The 23,607-nt window shown below is 37.7% G+C and overlaps 1 protein-coding gene across 7 annotated transcripts; it reads right to left on the bottom strand.

Moving 5' to 3' along the window:
• Positions 1–88: 88 nt before the first annotated feature.
• Positions 89–23,601, bottom strand: gne (glucosamine (UDP-N-acetyl)-2-epimerase/N-acetylmannosamine kinase). 7 transcript variants are annotated; one of them, XM_057331404.1, is made up of 14 exons: positions 23,492–23,601; positions 23,266–23,415; positions 13,664–13,687; positions 10,975–11,183; positions 8,204–8,658; positions 7,951–8,103; positions 7,024–7,236; positions 6,566–6,653; positions 4,885–5,095; positions 4,357–4,486; positions 4,056–4,277; positions 2,579–2,761; positions 1,823–1,939; positions 89–1,159 (listed from the first exon to the last, which is right to left on the bottom strand). In XM_057331404.1, the coding sequence occupies exons 2-14, from the start codon at positions 23,305–23,307 to the stop codon at positions 924–926; spliced, it is 2,283 nt and encodes a 760-aa protein (XP_057187387.1). In that variant the 5' UTR covers positions 23,308–23,415; positions 23,492–23,601; the 3' UTR covers positions 89–923. The 7 variants fall into 7 exon arrangements, with proteins under 7 accessions (XP_057187387.1, XP_057187386.1, XP_057187388.1 ...); XM_057331403.1 differs by lacking the exons at positions 23,266–23,415; positions 23,492–23,601 and adding exons at positions 18,048–18,101; positions 18,232–18,264; XM_057331405.1 differs by lacking the exons at positions 23,266–23,415; positions 23,492–23,601 and adding an exon at positions 16,643–17,950.
• Positions 23,602–23,607: the final 6 nt, after the last annotated feature.

Genomic DNA, 23,607 nt, shown 5'->3' with positions numbered 1-23,607 from the left:
CATTTGGGTGAAGTATCCCTTTAAGGGTGTAATCGTTTCAATCAATACAACTTAATCTTTATAGTATCTAAATGAGTTTATTTAAAAATAAACACTTTCAGAGAAACAGAAAAAGAAAATGTTATGAAGATAAAACAATAAACAAATAAAAAAGTTAAACAAAACCTTTTTATATTAATATCTATGAATCCTTGTAGTGGTTAATTCATAATGTACAAGTAAAGCAAAAAGGTCAGTAATTGTTTTATATAATAAATCAAACACAAGTTTATACTTCCACTTTTGGCAAGACTGAATGCAACCATCCTACAGTCCCTCTTCTATAAGAGATATAAAGCTAAGATCTGATATGAGGGAAGCTAGCAGCATTTATAGTCATAAGACCACTGTTTTTGAAAAGGTTTTTTTACAGCTTTCTTGAGACGAAAATTAAATATTAAATTAGAGTAAACATACTGAACAAACAGCAATGTATTTTCTTTCATTCAGCTGGATGACAAGTAAGCATTTTCAAAACATGATGCTGACAAAAGACAGATTTGGCAACAGCATAAGGCGCAAACAAGGAAGACATGTACTGCCTGTGTGTGAGGGAGAAATGTACAAGATTGAAAGCAATAAAGAGATTGTCCCAGTACCTATGGTAAAGTCCACATTAAATACAAAAAATTACAAAAAAAGAATCTTTCTTCATAATTTAATCTTTAAAATGACACAACTTTCATTAGGTGTTTGATCCCAAATATAACAGCACCTGCTTGTGACTGCAGGAAGACGGACATATCCGTTCTATCACAAACATGAAAACAAGACAAATAAAAACCAACATCAGCCTTTAAAAAGTCATTACGGGCTTAGCAAATGGCACAACATGTGATTGGCCCTCAGTCCCAAAAGTCTACATGATTGGTTCTTGCTTTTTCTCAGCAGGTACGGCGGGTGGTGTAGTCCAGCACCATGCTAGCAGCCCCAAGTAGAGCGGGGTCCTCGAGGCTGGACACCACAACCTTAGTCTCCTGCACCGAGAGAAGGGAGCGATGACTAATGACTTGCCGAACTTGATTTTCGTAGTGCTTTGCCAAAACGCCAGACAGGATCACCAGAGATGGGTTGACCATGTGCAGGATGTTTACAATGCCCAGACCGAGGGCAGTACCAGCTGGTATGACAAAGAAGAGAAGGACTATCAGTGCTTTTGTTTATAACACAATGTAGTGTTATAATGAAGTTATAAGAAATTATTGAAACAAACAATTATTTAATGCCATTTAATGTAGCAATTTAATTGATATTTCTATATCGAGTCTGTCAAAAAATAGTTTGGAGCAATGCTATTATAGTTCACTAAAACCAAAACTATTAAGATATTACTGTTTATTGAAAAGTATTGCAGAAAATATTGTCCTAAATATTATCTGAAAATATTACACCAAACGAAAATAAGAAATGTTGCCTCAGGAATAAACTGAAATAAGTTTTGAAAAAAAAAATTATATATCAAAATAAAAAATGACTAACGTACATTACAACATTCTTAAAAATAAAAAGAACAAAAACTACAAATATAAAAATCAAAGCCAAATCAAAATATTAATAAAAGTACAATAATAACTCCGATTTAGAGCCCATTTTCTCTACAGAAAATGTTTAAGAGAGCCAACATTTTCAAGATTCTATCTCCAATAGCAGTCAGGAGTACAAATATATTAAGTACATTTTTTCCTTAGGTAAACCAAACCTAAAATAGGTTTCTGGGTCAAAGTAACTAAATAAAATGTTGTCAAATACGTGCTTTTTTTAATCGAAACATAGTCTGTCGTACCTGTGTGAAGTATGCTCTCAGCTTTGGAGTTGCCGTATTGGGCAGCATTGATAAGATGAACAGCAGTCACCTGTTCTTTGTTGTTCAAAGACATTCCATCCACCAACAGCAGGTCCGCTGTCATTAAACATGCAAGAAACGTGTAAATACAACACAAGCTTTTAAAAAACACATTTCTTCAGATACACCAAGACATTTCTATTGTAAATCGATTCTGATAGAGATCCAGTGTTCTTTGACAAGAAAGTTACACAAAAAGCTACAGTAGGACAACCTTTTTTGTTCATTTTAGAACTTGACTGCTTCTCCTGATGGCTAAAAAAAACTTTGTTTGTTAACACTGTTACTTGTTATAAAACATAGTAACTAAAAAGCTACTGTTCTGCTACTGAAAAATGTGGCAAGGGTTGTAGTGTAACTACAACTACAACTCAACTAACAAATATGCCATCTGATCCCTTCCTCAGGGTAAGGTGTGTTTGTCCTTTAAAGACTGAATAGATAAAGGCTTGCGTTAAATCTGAGATTTCAGAGAATTTTCAAGTGTTTTCATTTTGAGTTTTGGTATGTTAAACAATGACAGAGATTACGCAAGCACATGGAACACAACACAAGGGTTTTACATCATTGTTAAACATGACGTTTTACAAACGACAATTTGAGCCACATTGGTATCAGCTGTAAGGAAACTTTTGCGAAACAGGAATGTCAGGGTTGGCGAGGTTTATTGTATGAGAATGCGTCTGCTCATCTTACCGTCGTGCAGTTTCTTAGCCTCTCTCTGCAGGGCATGGCCTGACGAATAGGCTTCTATACAGCCGTGGCTGCCACATGTGCATTCTGGTCCGTCCAGAGAGACCACGATGTGCCCCAGTTCTGCAGCACAAAACGTGCTGCCGTGAATCAGTTCGTTGTGCTGGATAATGCCACCTCCGATTCCTACACACACAGAGATAGAAAAAAATGATAAACTAAATTACAAACAGGTTTGTCAAATAGAATAAATAAATATTGTAATTTCAGGCTTACTATATGCCATTTTTTGTACACTGCTACACATTAGATGTGTGTAATCTAAAAGGAATGTAGAATCTATCCATTAGTGGGAAAAGAATAATTTTATATATTTCGGTTTATTAAAATATTTATAATATAATATTTATCTAAAATATGTTATTTATTTTGCTGTGCGTCACTGTGACTTATTTCTGATCATAAATAGCTATGGAAATAATAAGTGTATATATTTTAAGACACGGAGGAAATGATACAGAGACACGGAGGAAATGATAAGGAAATAAATGAACTATTGATAATTATAAAAAAAACAATGAAAACACAAAAATATTAAGGATTTGGTGAACATTTAATATTTTAAAACTATTAAAACATTTCTGTTAAATTAAAATCAAATAAATATTTGCTTACATATTATAAAAAAAACTAAATTGAGTTAATACAATAAAAACTAAACAAAACAAAAGCGAGATAAAAAAATAAATGTAACTTAAAGACTGTTTCATCGGAAGCAAGTGCCTGGCTCGAAGTTAACTTCCGCTCTGTGTTTAGTTCTAATATAACAATTTATTTTACATTTAATTTGGAATAATATTAATTCATACTAATATTTTATAGTAAATGAATTGTATTAAATTAAATGAAAACTACTCAACAGTTCTACCGGAAGTTAAGTTTGGGCCACATAACGTCTGTCGCTGATAAAACGTCTATAAAACAAACAAATAAATAATAAAATAAAAGCACAAAACAAAATTGCTAGAAATAAAACTAAAATGAACATGAAAACTAAAAATATGAAAATAAAAGCTCATTCAAAATATCAGTAAAACTACAACAAAACTATAATAAATCTGGTATAAGGCGCTAACTACACATATAGGATTGGAGAAACGGTTAAAGATTTAGTGACAAGAAAAAAGTTAATTTGATGAATTGAATTCCTAACCTGCAGTCTGGTTATACAAGCTATGGTCTCAGAATTAAAAGTGTTTTCCTAATACTTCTGCAATGTACTTCTTATATTAAACCAAAACTTTCCTTAAAAAACCCTCCTACGTAAAGCGGTAGGCAGCTGTATAACAAATTAAAGACTATGCGCTAACCCGCTTTACCGGTATGACCTGTCATACAGCTCTTTTTAAAGTAAAGGCAGATCCCACTTCCTCACCGTCACCTTAGCAATAGGAAAATTATTTTAAAAAAGGAAACTGACCGGTTCCAGTAATAATGGTGACAAAGTTCTCCACGCCCTTCCCGTCACCAAATTTCCTCTCAGCGAGCGCTGCGCAGTTCCCGTCATTGTCAACCCATACAGGCAGGTGGAGGGCGCTGGAGAGCGGTGTACGGATGTTCACAGAACTCCACTCGTTTATCAGCTTGGTGGAGTGAAGGACCACGCCGTCCTGCGGGTTGACACGGCCCCCTGTGCTCACGCCTGAAACAAACACAATAAAATGAATAAATGAATAAATAAGGAGGTCAAACAAAAGGAACGAAGAGAAACGCAGACGCACCGACTCCCAGAATCCTGCAGTTGAGGTGAACAGCGTCAGCCATGGCCTGCTTGCACATGGTGAGAATGAGCTCTATCCTCTCCTCAAATGTCTTTGGATTCAACTGGATGTACTTCTTGACCAATTTGCCCTGAAAAACAAACACAGTCAGACATACATGAATAAACACTTTTCAATTTTTTGAAATGTATAAATTGTGTGTTCAAAACCCAACTCTTTACAATTACAAAGTGTTGTGATTACATAACAGTGTATGAAGTGTAAAGTGAACTAAACTAACTTCCAGAACAGATTACACACCCCCTGATTAAACCTACTTCTGCTTGTTAAACAAACTGAGTTCTAACATTTCAGATTAAAATATTGATAGACAAACTGGCATATCCTACGACATAAAGTACATATTTCAACAAACACACAAACAAACACACACACGCACACGCATGCACACAGTGTCGCAACAAAATATAGGTGTAATAAGAAATGGCTTCATGGCTAACGTCATGTCCTAAAGAAGCCTCAGCGTACCTTCATACTTATGATTGCCACACGCAGGTTGGTTCCCCCTAGGTCGACAGCAAGAGCGCTCTGAGTCTCCAGAATGTGGTCGATGTCTTGGCAGATGCAGTCCTTCACTGGCGGGAAACAAAACTTCTTCTGAAGCGGCTCAGAGAGGTTAATAGTCTGCATGAACTTCAAAATGCGTTGGACTGCATTTCCGTCACCATAGATCTTGGAGCTAGTGGGCAGAACACAGAGTACACGTTACGGACCATACTGTATATCCAGATATTCTGTTCATTGTTAGTTTATGTTAGCTAATGCGTTAACAAATTGTTAACAGATACAACCGTATTATAGCATTGCCTCAATGGGTAATGTTAATATCACAGAGTAACACATTTTTGTTTCGCCTGCCCTTTTTATAGTTCTTGTACAATTCTGTGCTGCTAATAATTGTGCTAATATTCTTTTTAGGTAGCATCAATCTTTTGGTGTATATTTCTTTACAGTAGCTCAAGTAAATTTTGAGCTTATCATTAACACAGTGTAACACTTTTTTTTTTGCCTGACCTTTTTATAGTTCTTGTACTATTCTGTCGTGCTAATTGTTGTGGTAATATTTATTTTTATGTAGCATCAATGTTTTAGTGTATATTTAGTTCAAGAAAATTTTGAGCTTAGCTTATATCATTAATATACCATATATCGTATATATATATATATGTTGTTTTGAGCTCAGTGCTGTGCCAGCATCTTGTAATTTCCTTGTAATAATTCCGAAATGTATAAATGTGTGAAAACATTTTCCGTCGATAATAAAAAAAAGTTGTAATTTTCGCATTCAGCATGTTAAACTTCATAAAGAAACAGTAAAAATTCAAGCGAAACAACTAAAAAAATAAAGTATGACTGACATTCTTCTGTGGAAGATACGGAGTAATAATCTACTTAAATTTCACAGTTTTTGTTAAAAAAAATGTTTAAATAATAATTTCTTCTTAGAGGCCGTTTACACGAGACCGTTTTAAGCCTTTTTAAAAACAAAAAAACGTTTGATGCGTTTTGGCTGTTCATTTTCACGAAAACGGCGTTTTGGGGGACTGCAAACGCAAACTTTTGGTCTTAAAGTGTACGTTTTTGAAAACGACAGCATTATCGTTTCCGTGTAAACTCTGAAGGCGGCGTTTTCTAAAAAGATGACATCATACGCATGCGTATTACACGTTCAGTCTGTAGGCATGAGCGAATATTCCCCAAACAATAATGGCAGCATCCATGCTGCATGTTTGTGCCACGTGACATGCTTATTATCATTTCACCAGCAAAAAGTAGATTTACTACACCACTACAACCAGCACAGAAATAGTATTTATATGCGCACTACTATAAACACACATACACGCCGACAAAATGTATTAAAAGCGCTTTTAGATTAAAACAGTGTATGCAGATGTGCGCAACCACGTAGGGTTTCTTTATAGCGCAACAGCGCCATCCACTGGCCTGGCATGCATAATATATCGTTTTTATTTGTTATCCCGGATCCATGTAAATGTGTTTACGTGAAATTTTTCAAAACCGCGAAGGAAAAAACTTTTCCGTTTTTTATCATGTAAACGTACTCTTATTGTTTGACGGCTGTCAAACAACATGAGAATGGGATTTTTTAGCCTGAACTAATCCTTGAACAAAGAGAGCTCATTACCATGGGTAGCGCTTTCCAAACTGTAGTTCCAGGGCATGGAAGATTTTGTTATGCGTGTCTGCATCCCGTACATGAAGAACATTTTCGCCTGTTGTCACAATATCATAAATTAGCAAAACTGGTTCATCAAAACTATAACAATAAACAACAAATAACAATCAGAACAATAAATGTGTCCTGCCTATTCCACGGGACACAAATGTAACTACTGAGGATCCTTCCTAGAAAGTCTTTGATCCCATCAAAACTACAATAAAAGTCTAGTCAGCAATTATGCGTAATTTAAGGTGTGTAACTTTCAGCAATATTAGAAGAATTTTTAAAACTGTTTTTCAAACAGGAAGTTCTAAGCACATGCCCCTCCCCCTCCGCTATTTATAAAATGATCCACATCACTAAACAAACAACAGAGAGCATTGAAACTTTCATCATATGATGGCGTTTGTATCTCATCTCACCCGTCTCTCGACCCGTCTGGCGAGTTCCCAGGTTAATAACAGGTGTCCCGAACGCTCCAGCCTCTCGTACACCGCAGCTGCTGTTCCCGATCATACAGCCAGCGTGAGCCACCAGTTGGATGAACTGATCGAATGGAACGTGCTTGACTGCTCGGAAGTTTGGGTGCTGTTCGACTCCTTTCCTCCTCATGACACGAACCATCTCTTTACTGCCTACAGGAGACAAACACAACGGTATGGCATTATAGGGACCATGTTCTACAGTTTTGTCCACTTAAGTTCATTTTCTGCACCAAATCCTGAGCCAGAATTAAACAGGCTGCTGTTGCTACTGTAGCGACTCTCTAATGGTTAGAGAGTCAGACTCGTGACCAGAAGGTTGCCGGTTCGAACCTTGAGTTTCTCTAAACAGGTTTTATGTTCCAACAAAGCAAAAGCATCTCTGTTTTGACTATAGAATAGTAGTATCTGCTTTTCATTAACATGTTCAAAACAAACCCTGACTGTTCTGTCTGTGTTTGGTGTCCTTGCAAGATTTCATTCAATGCCGATAAAGCCACTGATGGTCACAAATGCCTTTATTGTAAATGGAATTATCCAGGAAGCAATAACTGGGTGTTCCAACCACACTCTTAACACAAAAGAAGATAAGAATGTTGGTAACCGAACAATGGCGGTATCCATTCGCTTCTATTGCATGAACACAAAACCCATTCAAGTTCATGGGTACCGCCATTGTTTGGTTACCAACATTCTTTAAAACTCCTTTTGCGTTCTGCAGAAGAAAGAAAGTCATTCAGGTTTGAAATGACAAGAGCGTGAGTAAATGATGACAGAATTTTCATTTTTGAGTGAACCATCCCTTCAATACCAGGTGTAATCGTGGTCCGATAAAGAAAAACAGAAACGATGACAGAAAGAGCTGACCTGCGTCTATATTGGGGAAGAGTATGAGAGCCTTCTTGTTGAAGGAGATGAGAGCGTCCAGCATTAACTCATAGATCTTAATGGAATTCTTGATGTCTGTGGTCACAGGATGCTGTAGAGCTACGATATAATCCTGCTCCTGCACATGATCGCCTGTTCGGGACAGAATCAAATCCACACAAATAGTAAATGACTTTCATTTTGGATGCTTTGATGTAATGTTCAGAGTTGAAGCTACTACAGAAATACTCACCGAGCCAGGACTTGATGATATCGGCGTAATCGTCTCGCTGGTGGGCGGTCAGCAGCTTGTCGTACGACGGGCAGCCTGCCAATAAGATGTGAGAGTGATCTTCGCACATGGAGATGAGGTGTCTCTCGGCCGAGAGCGTGCAGACGGCGTGATAGTGTGCCAGTTTGGAGATGGCGTGGCGGATGGAATCGTCGATCGTCCCACTGACTTCTCCGCCCTCCAGGTGCAAAATGCGAATGTTCATGAGAGCGGCTGCCGTGGCCAAGGCGAGGGCATCGAAACGGTCGCCGTGGACCAGCAGAATGTCGGGAGCGAGACGCTGGAGCACGTCAGGGAGCTTTACGAGCGCCAGACCAACGGACTCCACCATGGCGGCTTCGTCTTCACCACGAACGATGGTGTGCAGTTTAGAGCCAATATCAAACTCGTCCTGCTCAATCATACGGAAGGTGTTTCTGCGGAGAAAAAGATATTTACATTTATAAATTAATTAACGTTTAAAAGATGCTTTTGCTTTTAATATGTCGTTTTTTATGTGTGTTCCTAATAGGTATACTTCACCCAAAAATGAAAATCCGGTCTTCATTTACTCACCCTCAGCGTGTTCTTAACCTGTATACATTTCTTTGTTCTGCTGAACACACAGCAAGATATTTGGAAGAATGTCAGATCTTATACTCCATTGACTCCCAGTATTTATTTTCCCTACTATGGCAGCAAATGGAGAATGAGATCTGACATTCTTCCAAATATCTTCCTGTGTGTTCAGCAGAACAAAGACATTTATACAGGTTAGGAACACGCTGAGGGTGAGTAAATGAAGACAGAATTTTCATTTTTGGGTGAAGTATCCCTTTAAGATCGAACCCATGACCTGACGCAATGCTCTACCGATTGAGCTACAGGAGTATTTGCTGTATCTTCAGTTATTTAGTGTCACTAGATCCCTTGGAAAAGATAAGGCATGTGTTTGGCATAAAAGATGTCACCCTAAAAACGCAAGGTCTCTTTGCTTCCTGTTGGCAATGTCATGTGTAAACGACATATAGCAAAGCCAACGCTGGCTTGGATTCTTTGATAGCAGCCAATGGCTTCCAGCCACCACCCCGCAGCCCACTGTGAGGGTCAAACTCCCAAGGGCAAGAGCTACATTCCAACATTCCCATGGTAACAGCTAGACACTGCTGATTCATGTGCTCGACCTCTCGAGTCCAGATGAAGATTTACTGTTACTAGAAACTAGTTCTTGGCCACCACTGACTACTAGGGGTGTAACGATACACTCAGCTCACGATACGATACACATCTCGGTATTTTGAACAAAATTCAAAAATGAAACTGAAATTCAAATAACATTTATTTTCAAAATATTAACAATTTCAGTATTAAGTTGTATGTGCAACAAAATAAGTTAAAGAATTTTAACATTTTAAGCCTTAACTGAAATTAGAATTAAGATTTAGTTTTAGTCATCCCAATTTATCATAGTTTTAGTCTATTTTTAGTCGACGAAATCTACATTATATTAGTCTACTAAAATCTATCTGGATTAACTCATTTAATTGGTGTAATTAAATGTTCCATACAAAGATTTAACTGTTTCGACATAATTTACTTTACCTTGGAATTAAATTAAACCAGGTCATTACCTTCATTTTTCAGTACACTACTGGATATGCATTGTTGTAACACAGAGAATATTAGACCATGAACAACATGTAGCAGTTCATTCAGTCTCATTTTGACTCAATTGACTCATTCGTTCAGTGAAGGGCGTGTTCATTCAGTACATTCAACCAATGAAACGCTCTGACAGAGCTCACGCTCAAGCGCTATTGGCTCGTGTCTCTTTGAAGCTGCGCTGTCTTTGCTTGAGACAGCAATGAATGAGAAAAATCTTTCAAAAAGACATTACATAAACTGTATTACATTTCTTCAACCATGCAGATCACATACTTGTTTTTAAGCAATGTCATTCGATCTTTAAATATACAGTTCGACTCACTTCATCGCTTCTCTGATCGGAACAGCGCTGGTTTCTTTTGGCTTACTTTATGTTGCATTTCACATTATGCAGCAGCTCACGTTAGCGGATAAATGAACATTGGCATTTAAAAACCTTTGTGCTGTCTTTGTAATGAGTTTCGGGGTGACTCGCCAGCAGTCACGCTTCAAGTTTGCTGTGTTTTAACGGCGATTGTGAAGGAAAATATGACGCTTTGTAAACCACTTGGAGACACAGATTGTGTCTTGTGCTTCTCTCTCTACCGCATACGTGAGATAAGCACACGTGACGCGCTGGCGCAGAGTAGGTAGCGTCTTGACCGCTGAACGAATAGAATTAAACTTATCGTAAAATATCCCCATCTCTCTACGACGCGCATCGTAACATTTTTGCATCGCGAAATATCGTAGTACGAAGTATCGTTACACCCCTACTGACTACCATAGTAAGAAAAATGACAATGGTAGTCAACAGTGCCCCAGAACTGTTTGCTGCTTTCCTACATTCTCCAAAATATCTATTAACAAAATATATATTTTGTGTTCAACAGAACAAATACATTTTTCCTACTATGGTAGTCAATGGTGGCCAAGAACTGTTTGGTTACAAGCATTCTTCCAAATATCTTTCTCTGTGTTCATCAGAACAAAGAAATGTATACAGATTTGAAACAACATGAGGGTGAGTAATTGATGACAGAATTTTCATTTTTGGGTGAACCGTTTCTTTAAGCCTACATTTCAGAGAAATCGAGTGAATTTCTTACCCATAATCGTCAATGAGATGTGAACCCAGCACCACCACCTCTAGGTCAAAGATGTCAGGATGAGATTTTATCCCAAACATGATGGGAGCAAGTTTGGAGTAGTCCGCTCTGTTACAGGTTGCCACGCAAACGCGAAGGCGATGCTTCATCTCCTTCTCCGGGTGGTCCATTTTCACCTGCGCTCGCTGGGTCTTCAAATAATACAGTTCCTGCACAAAGAACATACTTTTATTGCATTTGGTACTTTTATAGAACAGACTTTCTTTCTAGCTTTTATTGTGTCGCAACCTGCTTTCCTCTTTGCTTCTCACACCTACAAAAGGCAATAACATTCTTTAGGAGAGGTCACAATATGTCAAAGCTTTCAAATCGAAACAGGAAATCAGACTTAAACAATAAAAATTGCCATTTATATAAAATAATACATCATAGTAATATCTGATGATGTTGCATTACGACAATCTGCTGACAATCTTTATTACAATCTACTTTAGCAATAAAATACAAGAGGCTATACACTCACCTAAAGGATTATTAGGAACACCTGTTCAATTTCTCATTAATGCAATTATCTAATCAACCAATCACATGGCAGTTGCTTCAATGCATTTAGGGGTGTGGTCCTGGTCAAGACAATCTCCTGAACTCCAAACTGAATGTCAGAATGGGAAAGAAAGGTGATTTAAGCAATTTTGAGCGTGGCATGGTTGTTGGTGCCAGACGGGCCGGTCTGAGTATTTCACAATCTGCTCAGTTACTGGGATTTTCACGCACAACCATTTCTAGGGTTTACAAAGAATGGTGTGAAAAGGGAAAAACATCCAGTATGCGGCAGTCCTGTGGGCGAAAATGCCTTGTTGATGCTAGAGGTCAGAGGAGAATGGGCCGACTGATTCAAGCTGATAGAAGAGCAACTTTGACTGAAATAACCACTCGTTACAACCGAGGTATGCAGCAAAGCATTTGTGAAGCCACAACACGCACAACCTTGAGGCAGATGGGCTACAACAGCAGAAGACCCCACCGGGTACCACTCATCTCCACTACAAATAGGAAAAAGAGGCTACAATTTGCACGAGCTCACCAAAATTGGACAGTTGAAGACTGGAAAAATGTTGCCTGGTCTGATGAGTCTCGATTTCTGTTGAGACATTCAAATGGTAGAGTCAGAATTTGGCGTAAACAGAATGAGAACATGGATCCATCATGCCTTGTTACCACTGTGCAGGCTGGTGGTGGTGGTGTAATGGTGTGGGGGATGTTTTCTTGGCACACTTTAGGCCCCTTAGTGCCAATTGGGCATCGTTTAAATGCCACGGCCTACCTGAGCATTGTTTCTGACCATGTCCATCCCTTTATGACCACCATGTACCCATCCTCTAATGGCTACTTCCAGCAGGATAATGCACCATGTCACAAAGCTCGAATCATTTCAAATTGGTTTCTTGAACATGACAATGAGTTCACTGTACTAGAATGGCCCCCACAGTCACCAGATCTCAACCCGATAGAACATCTTTGGGATGTGGTGGAACGGGAGCTTCGTGCCCTGGATGTGCATCCCACAAATCTCCATCAACTGCAAGATGCTATCCTATCAATATGGGCCAACATTTCTAAAGAATGCTTTCAGCACCTTGTTGAATCAATGCCACGTAGAATTAAGGCAGTTCTGAAGGCGAAAGGGGGTCAAACACCGTATTAGTATGGTGTTCCTAATAATCCTTTAGGTGAGTGTATATCCCATAGCCTATATAATCACAGGACAAGTAAAGGCTGCTGTTAAAGAAAGAAACTAGTTCACCTAAAAAAGAAAAGTCTACCATCACTAACACATTCTCACTTAAAATTTCACCATCATAAATTATGTAAATATTTGGGAAGACAAAATAGGCTGTTTAACGATTAATCACGATTAATCGCATCCAGAATAAACGTTTGTGCTTACATAATATACGTCTGTAAACTGTGCGTATTCATTTTGTATTTATAAACACATACTCTTACATGTATATATTTAAGAAAAATATAAAAATGAAATATGATATATGATATATATATTGTGCAAATATTTCCTAAATATATACAAGTATGTGTATGTGTTTATAAATACAAAATAAATATGCACAGTCCACATACATATATTATGTAAACACTCTGGATGCGATTAATTGCGATTAATCGTTTAACAGTCGTATGGCGAGTACATTTTGATTTTTGAGTGAAGCTTAAGCATGACATTTATGTATAAAATGATGATTCCAACATTAAGGAAACAATTTTCAATCAAAATGCTGTTGTATGTGAATAAAGAAGCGCTATTCTTACAATATAGTCCCTGGCACATAACAGATGACCTATGCTATGCAGTGATATACACAGACGTTACTAGCTAGGTGAACAAATATTTTATTTCAAAGCTTTGATTGACCAATAGTACATTTTATCATGGCTGACATCCTCCACTGACCAATCAGCTTTCAAAACCTCGCTGACCTATTGTTTTTAATAAAAAAAATTAATAAAAAAAAATATATATATCCACTGTATAACATATACTATATATATATATATATATATTATAGTATATATATATATATATATATATATATATATATATACACAACTGTGGTAAATCAGAGCAAGACTTTAATGCCACGATTGCCAGATTAAAAAGGATTGTACTTACATGAATATTCCTGAACTGAACACTCTGAGGCATGAACAGAATAAAGAGGAAAAGAAGAGGTAGACAGAGCTACGTCACTTTAAACAGAACAATAAAACTATATATCCCATCAAACAGCAACGTCTCTGGCTAGTTCATTATCATAACTGACCCTCAGCACACATTTGGACAAAAGCTCTTTGAAAGCCACACGACACTTGTTCCTGTGGAGTATTTGGACAATCATTGACTACTCAAATACTCAGAATCTGCTAACAAGAGCAAACAGCATAAGCAGATACAGACTAAAGCTTGTCAAAGTTAAATCACCAAACCAGCTGGAGTGGAACTGAACTGAACTTGCAGCTTTAAATGTAACAATTATTTTACCTCGAAAAACCATATGAGATTGTGGTACCAAAACATTAATGTTAAGTGCGATTAATCAGATAATTTTTTTAATCGATTGACAGCACTACATATTTTTAACCCGTAGTTGGGCCAAAAAGGGACAAACCCAATCATTGGGTTAGAAATTAACCTATGCTGCATTGTTTTAGCCCAAATGCTGAGCTGTTTGGGTGGGTTCAGAAGGGTTCATCAGCATTTTCTCCTACAGTTGGATTCAAAAATAAAAAAAATCTTTGTTCCAACTTGATTAAAAACTTTAACTAAAATGTCAATCATGCAACATTAACTTTGCTTAAGCACAGAAAATATATTTTTTAAATTACCACAAAACTTATTTTCTAAACTGACCTGCAGGAAAATAATGGACAGAGGGTAAAGCGATTTGAATGAGATTTACTACTCAAATGTATACTGCCAGCGCTACACATGCGCCCGGTTAACCGCGGTTACACCAAATCTTGCTGAAACCGAGCTGGCTGCGATAATGCAAAATATCGATTATTTTATTGATGTGTCGCTTGTCAGTGAAGCACGGCTCTGGGATCATAAGGAAATGCTGCTCGATGTAAAAGCATTGAGAGTTATTATAAGTCGCTTATAACGTGCATTTAAAAAAGCAACACCCGTCAAACAAGATCATTATAAATATACTTTATTATCATAAAAATACCTGAGGAGGCTTGAGGATCAGTGACGAAAACATGTCCTTAGGCATTTTCTAGAACTTCTTGTGTTATGGTCTTCTTCTGCAGTGCGTATTTGGAGTTTCTGCACGAGAGCGCCCTCTGGCTTTCAGATGCAGCAGCATTTTACCGTACTTCACTCACAAGTTGTGCATAAATCACGTGATATATATTTTCGGTTAACCGGGCATATGTCATGTTGCATTATATGACAGAGTGAAATTGATTGATGTGGAAATTCTGTAAAACCTAGTATATAAATTTTAGTACATTTTTAATTACTTCTTAATTTATGTTACTATTAAAATCTGTGCTGTCAAACGATTAAAGATCGCGTATCACAGGCAGTTTCGGCCAATCTCATATTAATCTTGAGTGCCTATAAAGTAGTATTGCATATCTTCGAAGAGTATTTAGTTTGATCAAATTTATAAAAGAGAGAAACAGCTGTACGATTCTTTCCGGAAAAACACGAGCTGCTAGAGGTGGGACTAGTGGGGAGAGTGGGATGGAACTACAGCACGAGCAAGCAACACATCATCCCTTCGTGTTTTGTACACTATGCACGTACACGCCGATTGCCAACAAAACACAGACGAATGAATTAAGTTTGACTTACTGCGTGCAGTTCATGTCCCCACTAGTCCCACCTCTGTATAAACGGTGGATATAACGCTGGATGAAACTGATAGAAGGAGCGGTCCCAGCGCTAATAGATCCCGGACATGAACCGCCAACAAAACACAGACAAATGACACCGTTTCACTTACTGCGTAATGGGTGCGCACGTGCTTTAGTTATTTTGATGCATTTCTTTTTAGAAAAGTATTTATAATTGAATTGTATATAAGCATTTATTAATTGTTATATCCTATATTTTCCTTAAAACAAAATTACAAAATTAATATGCACAGTACGGTACAAAATCAAATACAAACTTTTAATCTGGGATGCGATTAATCGCGATTAAACGTTTGACAGCCCTAATTAAAATATAAAATATTACAACATAATATTACACAATGGTACCTTTAAATAAATGAAATCCTGCTGAACAAGGCGTTGTACTAGGCCCGTTACAATGATCTACAATGATCTAAAAAAATGCAAATATAATTTTCTAAAAAATGTAAGAAAACTAGAAAACTTTAAATCGGTGTGCATAATTCTCTATTGTTCTCAAACACATTTTTATAAAAAAAATTATCTAATTTTAGCAAGACTGGAAAAGCACATGCAGATGAAACTGTCAGTTAAAAATGTCAATATGAATGTGCCACTGTGAAATGTCTCTGTCATAATACAGTGTTTTGACGTGTCACGCTGATTTATCAAGGTGGAGCAAACAGGTTAAACAGGTTGACAAAAGATGTGGCATGTTTGCAATTTTGTATTGCATTGGTTTAGAGCGTTATGCATCTTAAGGAAACTGAACCCAAGAGTTGACAAATCTCAATACCCACACCACTGCTTTTCCTTTATTTGTCATGATTGTTCTCTGATAATACATCTGTGCTTGGGATCTCTACTGAACATCATTAGGGAAGACCTAATGGACACGCCCACAAAAAACAAGGTTAGGACAAGATACGGCACAATTTGGGAAAACTCACTGTTATCCTGCTATGTAGTACAGAGATGTCAAGAGCACTGTTCATCTATCCAACCTGACCCCGTTTCTCCGTTCTCTACCTTGGATAAAAATACCAGAAGCCGCATTGCTCACATCATGCTGACTACATATACACTCCAAACTAAGAGACGTAGAAAACCTCAATGTTTCCGACACATCATCCCTACAGCATCACAAGACTCAAGAAACACCCTCATGACTACAACCGGGGGAGGGAATGAAAGAGGCAGAGTGAACGAGGAAAAGGAAACCTCAAAATGGAACCAGACTCACGTGTGGGTTCCTAGCCGGTCCTGGCAGCATGGTGTGCGCAGCGCTGTCTGTTTCCGTCGTTCTCTAAATCAAAGGAAGCCCCTTTATCTCTGCTCTCCCTCTATTCTGCGTCTCTGACAGCCATTAAGCAAAAGGGAGGAGAGGCACTGGCTGCATGGTTCATACAAAGCAGCTTGGAGAGGGCCGGCTCAGGGGGCGGGTTCAAAACAGGTCTTGGGCACTGGTTGGCTGACTGAGAGGGATATAATGTCGGGATGGGTGGAGGGGGACACACTGTTGTGTGTAAGAACTAACTTGCTTTTATGCTTTAAGTTCCTTACGGCAAATTTATGAGAAGGAAGTGATAAGACATTCGAATTTTGTAAACTTTTTTGTAACTTTACAATGCTGTAAAACTGCAAAACACTTTATAATTCTGAGTTCTGAATATTTCTGATGCTGAACAAATAATAATTCTGAATAAACTAAATAACTGATCCTATTAAATAACTAAATAATAAAGTGTTCACACATTTTATTCCAGACTGTAAAACCTTATTTTCAATATCTAAAATTTGTGAAACAATCCAACATCAGGGCAAATATAACAAATTTGTCTTTGATGTGATTGTCTTTGTTTTGCCAAAAAAAAGGTCAAAAAGAGCCACGTATTCAAAACCTTGTACTTGCTACCAAGCAGGTAAAACATGCACCTGTCGATCATGCATGTCACTTTTAATATGCGAGGGCGTGTTGTGTGCTGAGACTTACGTGGCAAGACGACGCTAAATAGGATCTGTCACTGTTTGCATTTCAGCAAGTCCATCCTATATGACTAGTGTAAATAAGTGTCGTCTTGACAGCGATATGCATTATATGATTGCTTTATTACATACTAATAAAAATGTACTGTACATAAAGATGTACTGTAGAAAGTCCATATTAGTGGTTTGGATCTTCTTCTGCTCTCTTTGACTAAATAGGCTTCACGACATAAGTGCTCTATCCTCTCTGGATCTTTTGGTTTTAACAGTAACAGCCGGTTGAGGAACTGAGTTGTCTCTGCTTTTCAATGCATGAAACAGTTTGGACTAGGCATGGACCGAATACCGGTTCCAAGTATACCGCGGTTTGGAAAGTCACAGTTTTAAAACCACTAAAAGTTTCTGTTATACCGTTCCAAAGGTATGAGCTGTTTGGGCAGGAATCCATCAGGTTCTGTGCTATATTTTGTTTATGCTTAATTAGTTGTTTGCTCATCTGCACTTAATTTATTTATGTATATATGTATGGATGAATGCGTGTAAGTTTAATTACTGGAAAACACATTTAAAACAACACATTTTAAAGCTCCAACCCCAACACTGACATACCGCGAAACCGTGATCGTGTGGTTTAAGGTTACCATACCGTCAAAATCTCATACCTGCCCATGCCTAGTTTGGACATGGTTCAGTATGAGCTGATCAAGATACAGCATCTGTGAAAGGCGAGAAAGACCAAAACACAGAGATACAGCAAATGCATACAGTCTGTTCTAGATAATGTATCACTTATAGTGTGACACATAAAAATCATTCAAAGAGCATATGAAACAAGCACATCTTTACGTTGTGTGTGAAAAAGACAAGTGGCGCCATCTACTGGTAGAACGAGAGAAAAACACAAGAGCAAGGCCACGTAAATACAAAGAGACCCAGTGGATGAACGAGTACTCATGAGCAATGTACATTTCTGCCTGACACTCCTGTTAAAAACATTTTATCTTATCAACTTTGTCTTTTCAAGGCAAGGTTTGAATTTAACATGATTCATAATAACATATCACTGCTGGTTTAAATAAACGACATAATATTAAATATATAAATGGTAAAGAGTAATAGTATGATTTTATATGGTTTGTGGTTTCAGAGTTTAGTAAAGAAGCTTATTACTTCGAAAGCAACTTCCGCATTCATGGTAAACCGTAGAAAGGTAAATTAAACACGGCTGCGTGATATTATCATGACATTTTGTGCATGCCGCATGAATATCACTGTATTCTTTGAAGTAGCTTATATACTAAAACATACAACAAATTCTATACTTTTATTGTAATAGTGACTGTAATGAAAACGAAATGGGTGCCTTGATATGAAGTTAATTTACTGAGGAATGACAAGTTGACCAAAAGTTATGCTAGCGGCGTGTGTGCGTCATGGCCCAAAGAGTATTATCACATTACTTACGTTTGACACGTTATCTGTAGTAAATTCCCTTAGTTGATAACAAACTGAAGTAAATAGACACCAATCCACCCGATGTTGATTTATTGAAATCCTTAACAGATCAGCGACGGTCACAGAATAGCCAGGTTTCAATCCTAATCGAGCCCAGCGCTATTGAGATCAGGGTTGCCAGCTTAGCGTAAAAACACCAGCTCAATGCCAAATAAAATAAGCCTAGTAAGTAATAAGTAGTAATCATAAAATCAAACAGTTTTTGCATACATAAATTAAATACTTTCATCAAATTGACAGCTGATGATCAAAATATTCTACATTTATGCAACTAAAAGAAAAACAACCTGCGGTACCATATTGCAAGACTTGGCAACACTGCTGAGACTCGTCTTCCTCTGTATTTAATCAAGGAATAGAGGATGCGTCACAGCGCGCCACTGCCATCTACTGTCAATCTTTGCATTGAGGGAGATTTTAAATCCTTGTATGCAAGTTCATAAGATCACAAAGCAAAAATAAAGTAATTAAATCTAAACTTTCTCAACTATAAGCTACAATTTCAACCTTGTTTTTCTTTATGTACATCTCACCTATGTTATTTATTGTGTTATATCACATATACTATGTGAATGTATTCGTTGTATTATCAATGTATGCTGTTTATACTGGGGTGGGATTGTATTATTTGTATTTATATACTGGGATGGGACAACTCGGGGAGAAAAATGTAAAGGATGAAAATGTTTGTATTAAAGTAGGTCTAAATGCCCCACAGGTTTGTGTCAAGGATGCCACATATGGGCTTCCTTGGCTACGCTCTCTGTTATCGATCCAAAAATGGCAAATGGTGCTTTCTATCATATAAATCACACAAATACTCATACAAACAAACAAACGCATTGTGACAGCTGGCCTTTTCCTATCCCTTACAGACTGAGAGAAATGGTCTTGTCGAGCGGGGGATTATAATACCGCATCATGCCTTATCAATATCCCGCGCGCGTCGCGTGCTAATACTACAGCAGCAGTGCGGCTGGCCGCGTGCTCGCTCGATGCTGCATTGCAGTGGCACTGGCATGATGTGCGTGAAAGTGGACCAGATTGCATAAGCGAAGCGGGACTGCTGCGACTCGGTCCGCAAACTGCGGCTTGTGAAACCCGAGGCGTCGATGGGAGCGAGTGGAAGGGGTGTGGTGGGGGTATATCGGAGGATTTAGGAGCACTTTATTTATTCATTCCAAACAAGCCAACGCACACTTAGGCTATACAAATAAAGGTGCTATAAACCGTTCTTTGCAGGGATGTAAGAACCATTTTGGAACCTTAGGGCGGTTTCACATTAGCACTTTTGGTGCGCACCCGGGTTCGATTATAGAGCCTGTAGAACATTTTTCCACTACAGAGAACCATGTGGAACCATATAGCCTTTTCATCTCACAGTCTTGAAATACCCGTCACTTTATAACAACACACTTGATGGCTGGGGAAATTGTCCCCTAGGTGCACCCCAACTAGATTTGAAGAAACCAGAACAGGCTGTCTGCTGTTTTTTTTCGCTTCGCTTTATCACGTTTCGGTGCTAGAGTTCACAGTGCTGCAAAATGTCTGTCACCCCTCCTTCCCTTGCTGAGTTCTGTTGCAGTCATAACGTGTTAAAACTGTTCTGACAAGTGCGAATGAGAAATGCCAGTTGGAGCTTGCTTTTAACGAGATCTTCTACACAGTGGAAAGGATAAGAACATGGCTTTTGGATACTCTTCAACCCCGTGTAAAATACACACTCTCGTCTCATAGTCTCATATTTGTGGCTTTCATTTAATGAACTCATAAATTCTGTTGTCATTGTCTCACCCTCATGTTGCTCCAAACTCACGTTTCCTCTGTGAGACTGTGGAACTAAAAAGGAGAAATAATGCAGAATGACGGTGATTTTTTTCAAACAATGAAAATGAATGGTGACTGAGGCTGTCAGATACAAATAGCAGTGACTAATAGCATCTGATTGTTTTTCATGAAAGAAAGCAAGTCAAACATGTTTTAAAAAAGTAATGATGCGGTTTCATTCTTTTAGTTAATTAAAGGTTTCATTTTTGTTTCATTTTTTCATATCTCCTCCCGTCTTCTCTTTTCTCCCCTTTTCTCTTAAGCTCTGCTCTGCTCTGCCCCTCCACACGTTTCGTCTACTCAGCTCTTTCACAGTGCTGAGAGAGAATAAATCAGTGTTTCCCATTTGGCTGCGATCCAGGAGAGATAAATGCTCGCAGAACAAAAGTTCAGCAGAAACAGAAGGGCCATAAAACATTTTCTCTCTTTCTTACTCGATATTGCTCTCTCTCTCTCCTCGTGGTCCTCGGATATTGATCTGCTCTCATAATCAATACAAGTGATCATTTCTAAGGGCCTTTCTGTTCATGGGTGATGTAATGAAAATCTGGCAAGATGAATATAGTTGGTGAATATGGAACTAAGGAGAAGTGGAGGGGTGCTTATCAAAAAAGAAAATACTACTTTTTATATATTATTCTGCAAAACATTTCTTCAGCATTTTCTCCAAGAGAGAGAGAGAGTAGTGGAATATCAATCCTGTTTTGTGTCTCAGTGGGCTCCAGTTGCATCCACCCTGTTTTTAAAAGCACTACATCAACAGGAAGGTGTTATGTCTGTAGGAAGAGAACCTTGGCGCAGTGCAGCGTTACCCTGAGCGTGAGGGAGCATGTGAATCATGTGACGTGTCCTCAGTGGCCATGTCTTCAGAATGTTGATTCTTACTAGTCAGATTTGTGCATAAACATATTGAGGCTATAATATTAATTTAAATATGCTCTAATTATGCATATAATGTACAATTCTTAATCTCATTCTGCCAGGAAATGCAACCAGAGCTGAACTGAACATACATAAAAATGCTTGTCATGTTTGTTACTGTGAATCTCAGCACTTTAAAGAGATAGTTGATATTAAATTTACTCATCCTCAAGTTCATTTCATACCTGTATTAATTAATTTGTTCTGATGAACACTGAGGAAGATATTTGGAAGAATGTTAGCAATTTTCAGTTCTGGGACATCATTGACTACCATAGTGAAAAAATTAAATACACTCTTAAAGTCCCAGTGAAATTAAAAATAACAATGCCCATTTTTTCATGAAATATTGCGTTTATTGTAAATTGTTTATCAATGTGGGTCATTCTCTTTTTAAAAATCGGGTGCACTCATAATCTTTATTTAAAATCTGGAAATGCACTTCTGTCCTGTAATGACTATCCATCTTCGATGACATTTTTTAGACGGCTTGGGCGGAGCATCCATTAACTCCTCCCCTTCAACTGTCAGTCTGCTGCCAGTTCATTTAAAAATGCAATGGGTTTTTTATACATCCAATCAAATCGCAGAGAAAGACGAAAGCCGTGCCCACTATTTTTCTCATTCAAAATTCCATTTCACTCGGAAATGTGTCAAAATACGGAAGTAAAAACGATCGCAACTACCAGTTCACGGGGACTTTAAAAATAAAGGTTCTTGAAAGGTTCTTCACAGCGATGCCATAGAAGAACCATTTTTTGTTCCACAAAGAACCATTTAGTCAAAGATTCTTTAAAGAACCATCTCTTTCTTATATCTTTTCATAATCTAAAGAACCTTTGTGAAAAAAAGTTCTTCAGATGTTAAGGGTTCTTTATGGATCCATTTAGATTAAAAAAAGTTATTCTATATGGCATCGAAGAACCTTTTGAAGCACCTTTATTTTGTAGTAGTCAAAGGTGCCCCAACAGTTTGTTTTCCTAAATTCTTCAAAGTATCTATCAATTTTGACCAAATGTGTAGTTACTGCGCTTTGCCTTTGGATAGCAGAATACATTATACTACATTTCTCAAACAAATTTAAATAAAAAATGATATACGTGACCACATAAATCTTTATTTTTATATGTTTATGCATGACCATATACAGTATTTCTGTGTTTCATTGAGTAGACCAACAAAATTGTATATTGTGTTTTTGCTGTTTTGTACATTGCCTATTTCTATATTATTGTATATTATTTTTTTTTTATCATCTGTGTTCTGTCCTGTTGCTGTCTTTCTGTTGCACTGTGGAGCTTCTGTCACTATAACAAATTCCTCGTATGTGAAAACATACTTGGCCAATAAAGCTCATTCTATTCTATTCTATTCTATTCTAAAATGTCACACTAGGTTGTATCTGCAAAATAACTTTCGTTTTTGCCATTTTTTCAATTACATTATGCTGACTATGCTGACAACAAAGCAGTCTTCATTTTGAACAGAAACATAACATATTCATGAACACATTCATTTAGAAGAATATGCTATACCTTAAAAAAACGTGTTTAATATTTTAAATGGAAACATTTTCGGACCTTTTTTGTGGTCATTGCTATTGTGTATAAGTTGTACCTGTCCATGGCAAACCCAGTCCAGTCTCAAACCCAGAGCCATAAATCCTGATTCAGCACTTTCATTAAAAGACCATGACGTTTAAGTCGTGAGGGTGAAGGTCCTTCCATCCTTCATTCTCCAGGTCTAACAGCATCTGTTACATGAAGCCTACAACAGAATCATGTAGTGATCACCTGGTAAGATCTGACAGATCCACCGGCGCCTCCAATCAATCGCTACTCACTTTGGCTGTATACGTGGGATGTTTTTGATGGAAAAAGGTTGTGCGTGATGCGCTGGGCTTTGAGCGTCTTGCGTTCCGGTTGCAGTTCCCCAGATCGACACACTGACAGGCGCTGG

This window comes from Triplophysa rosa, linkage group LG4 (genome assembly GCF_024868665.1).
Source record: "Triplophysa rosa linkage group LG4, Trosa_1v2, whole genome shotgun sequence".
NCBI classification, from domain to species: Eukaryota; Metazoa; Chordata; class Actinopteri; order Cypriniformes; family Nemacheilidae; genus Triplophysa; species Triplophysa rosa.
Note: the sequence above shows the minus strand (reverse complement) of the source record. Positions and strands in the feature narration are given on the sequence as shown.

Excerpts from the sequence above, each read along its gene's own strand:
- gne (XM_057331403.1), bottom strand. The coding sequence starts at position 18,261 with ATGGCGCCACTTGTCTTTTTCACACACAAC. Across the intron at positions 6,654-7,023 it reads CCAGACGGGTCGAGAGACGG|GCGAAAATGTTCTTCATGTA; the intron begins GTGAGATGAGAT and ends TTGTGACAACAG. Across the intron at positions 2,762-4,055 it reads CACCATTATTACTGGAACCG|GAATCGGAGGTGGCATTATC; the intron begins GTCAGTTTCCTT and ends CTGTGTGTGTAG.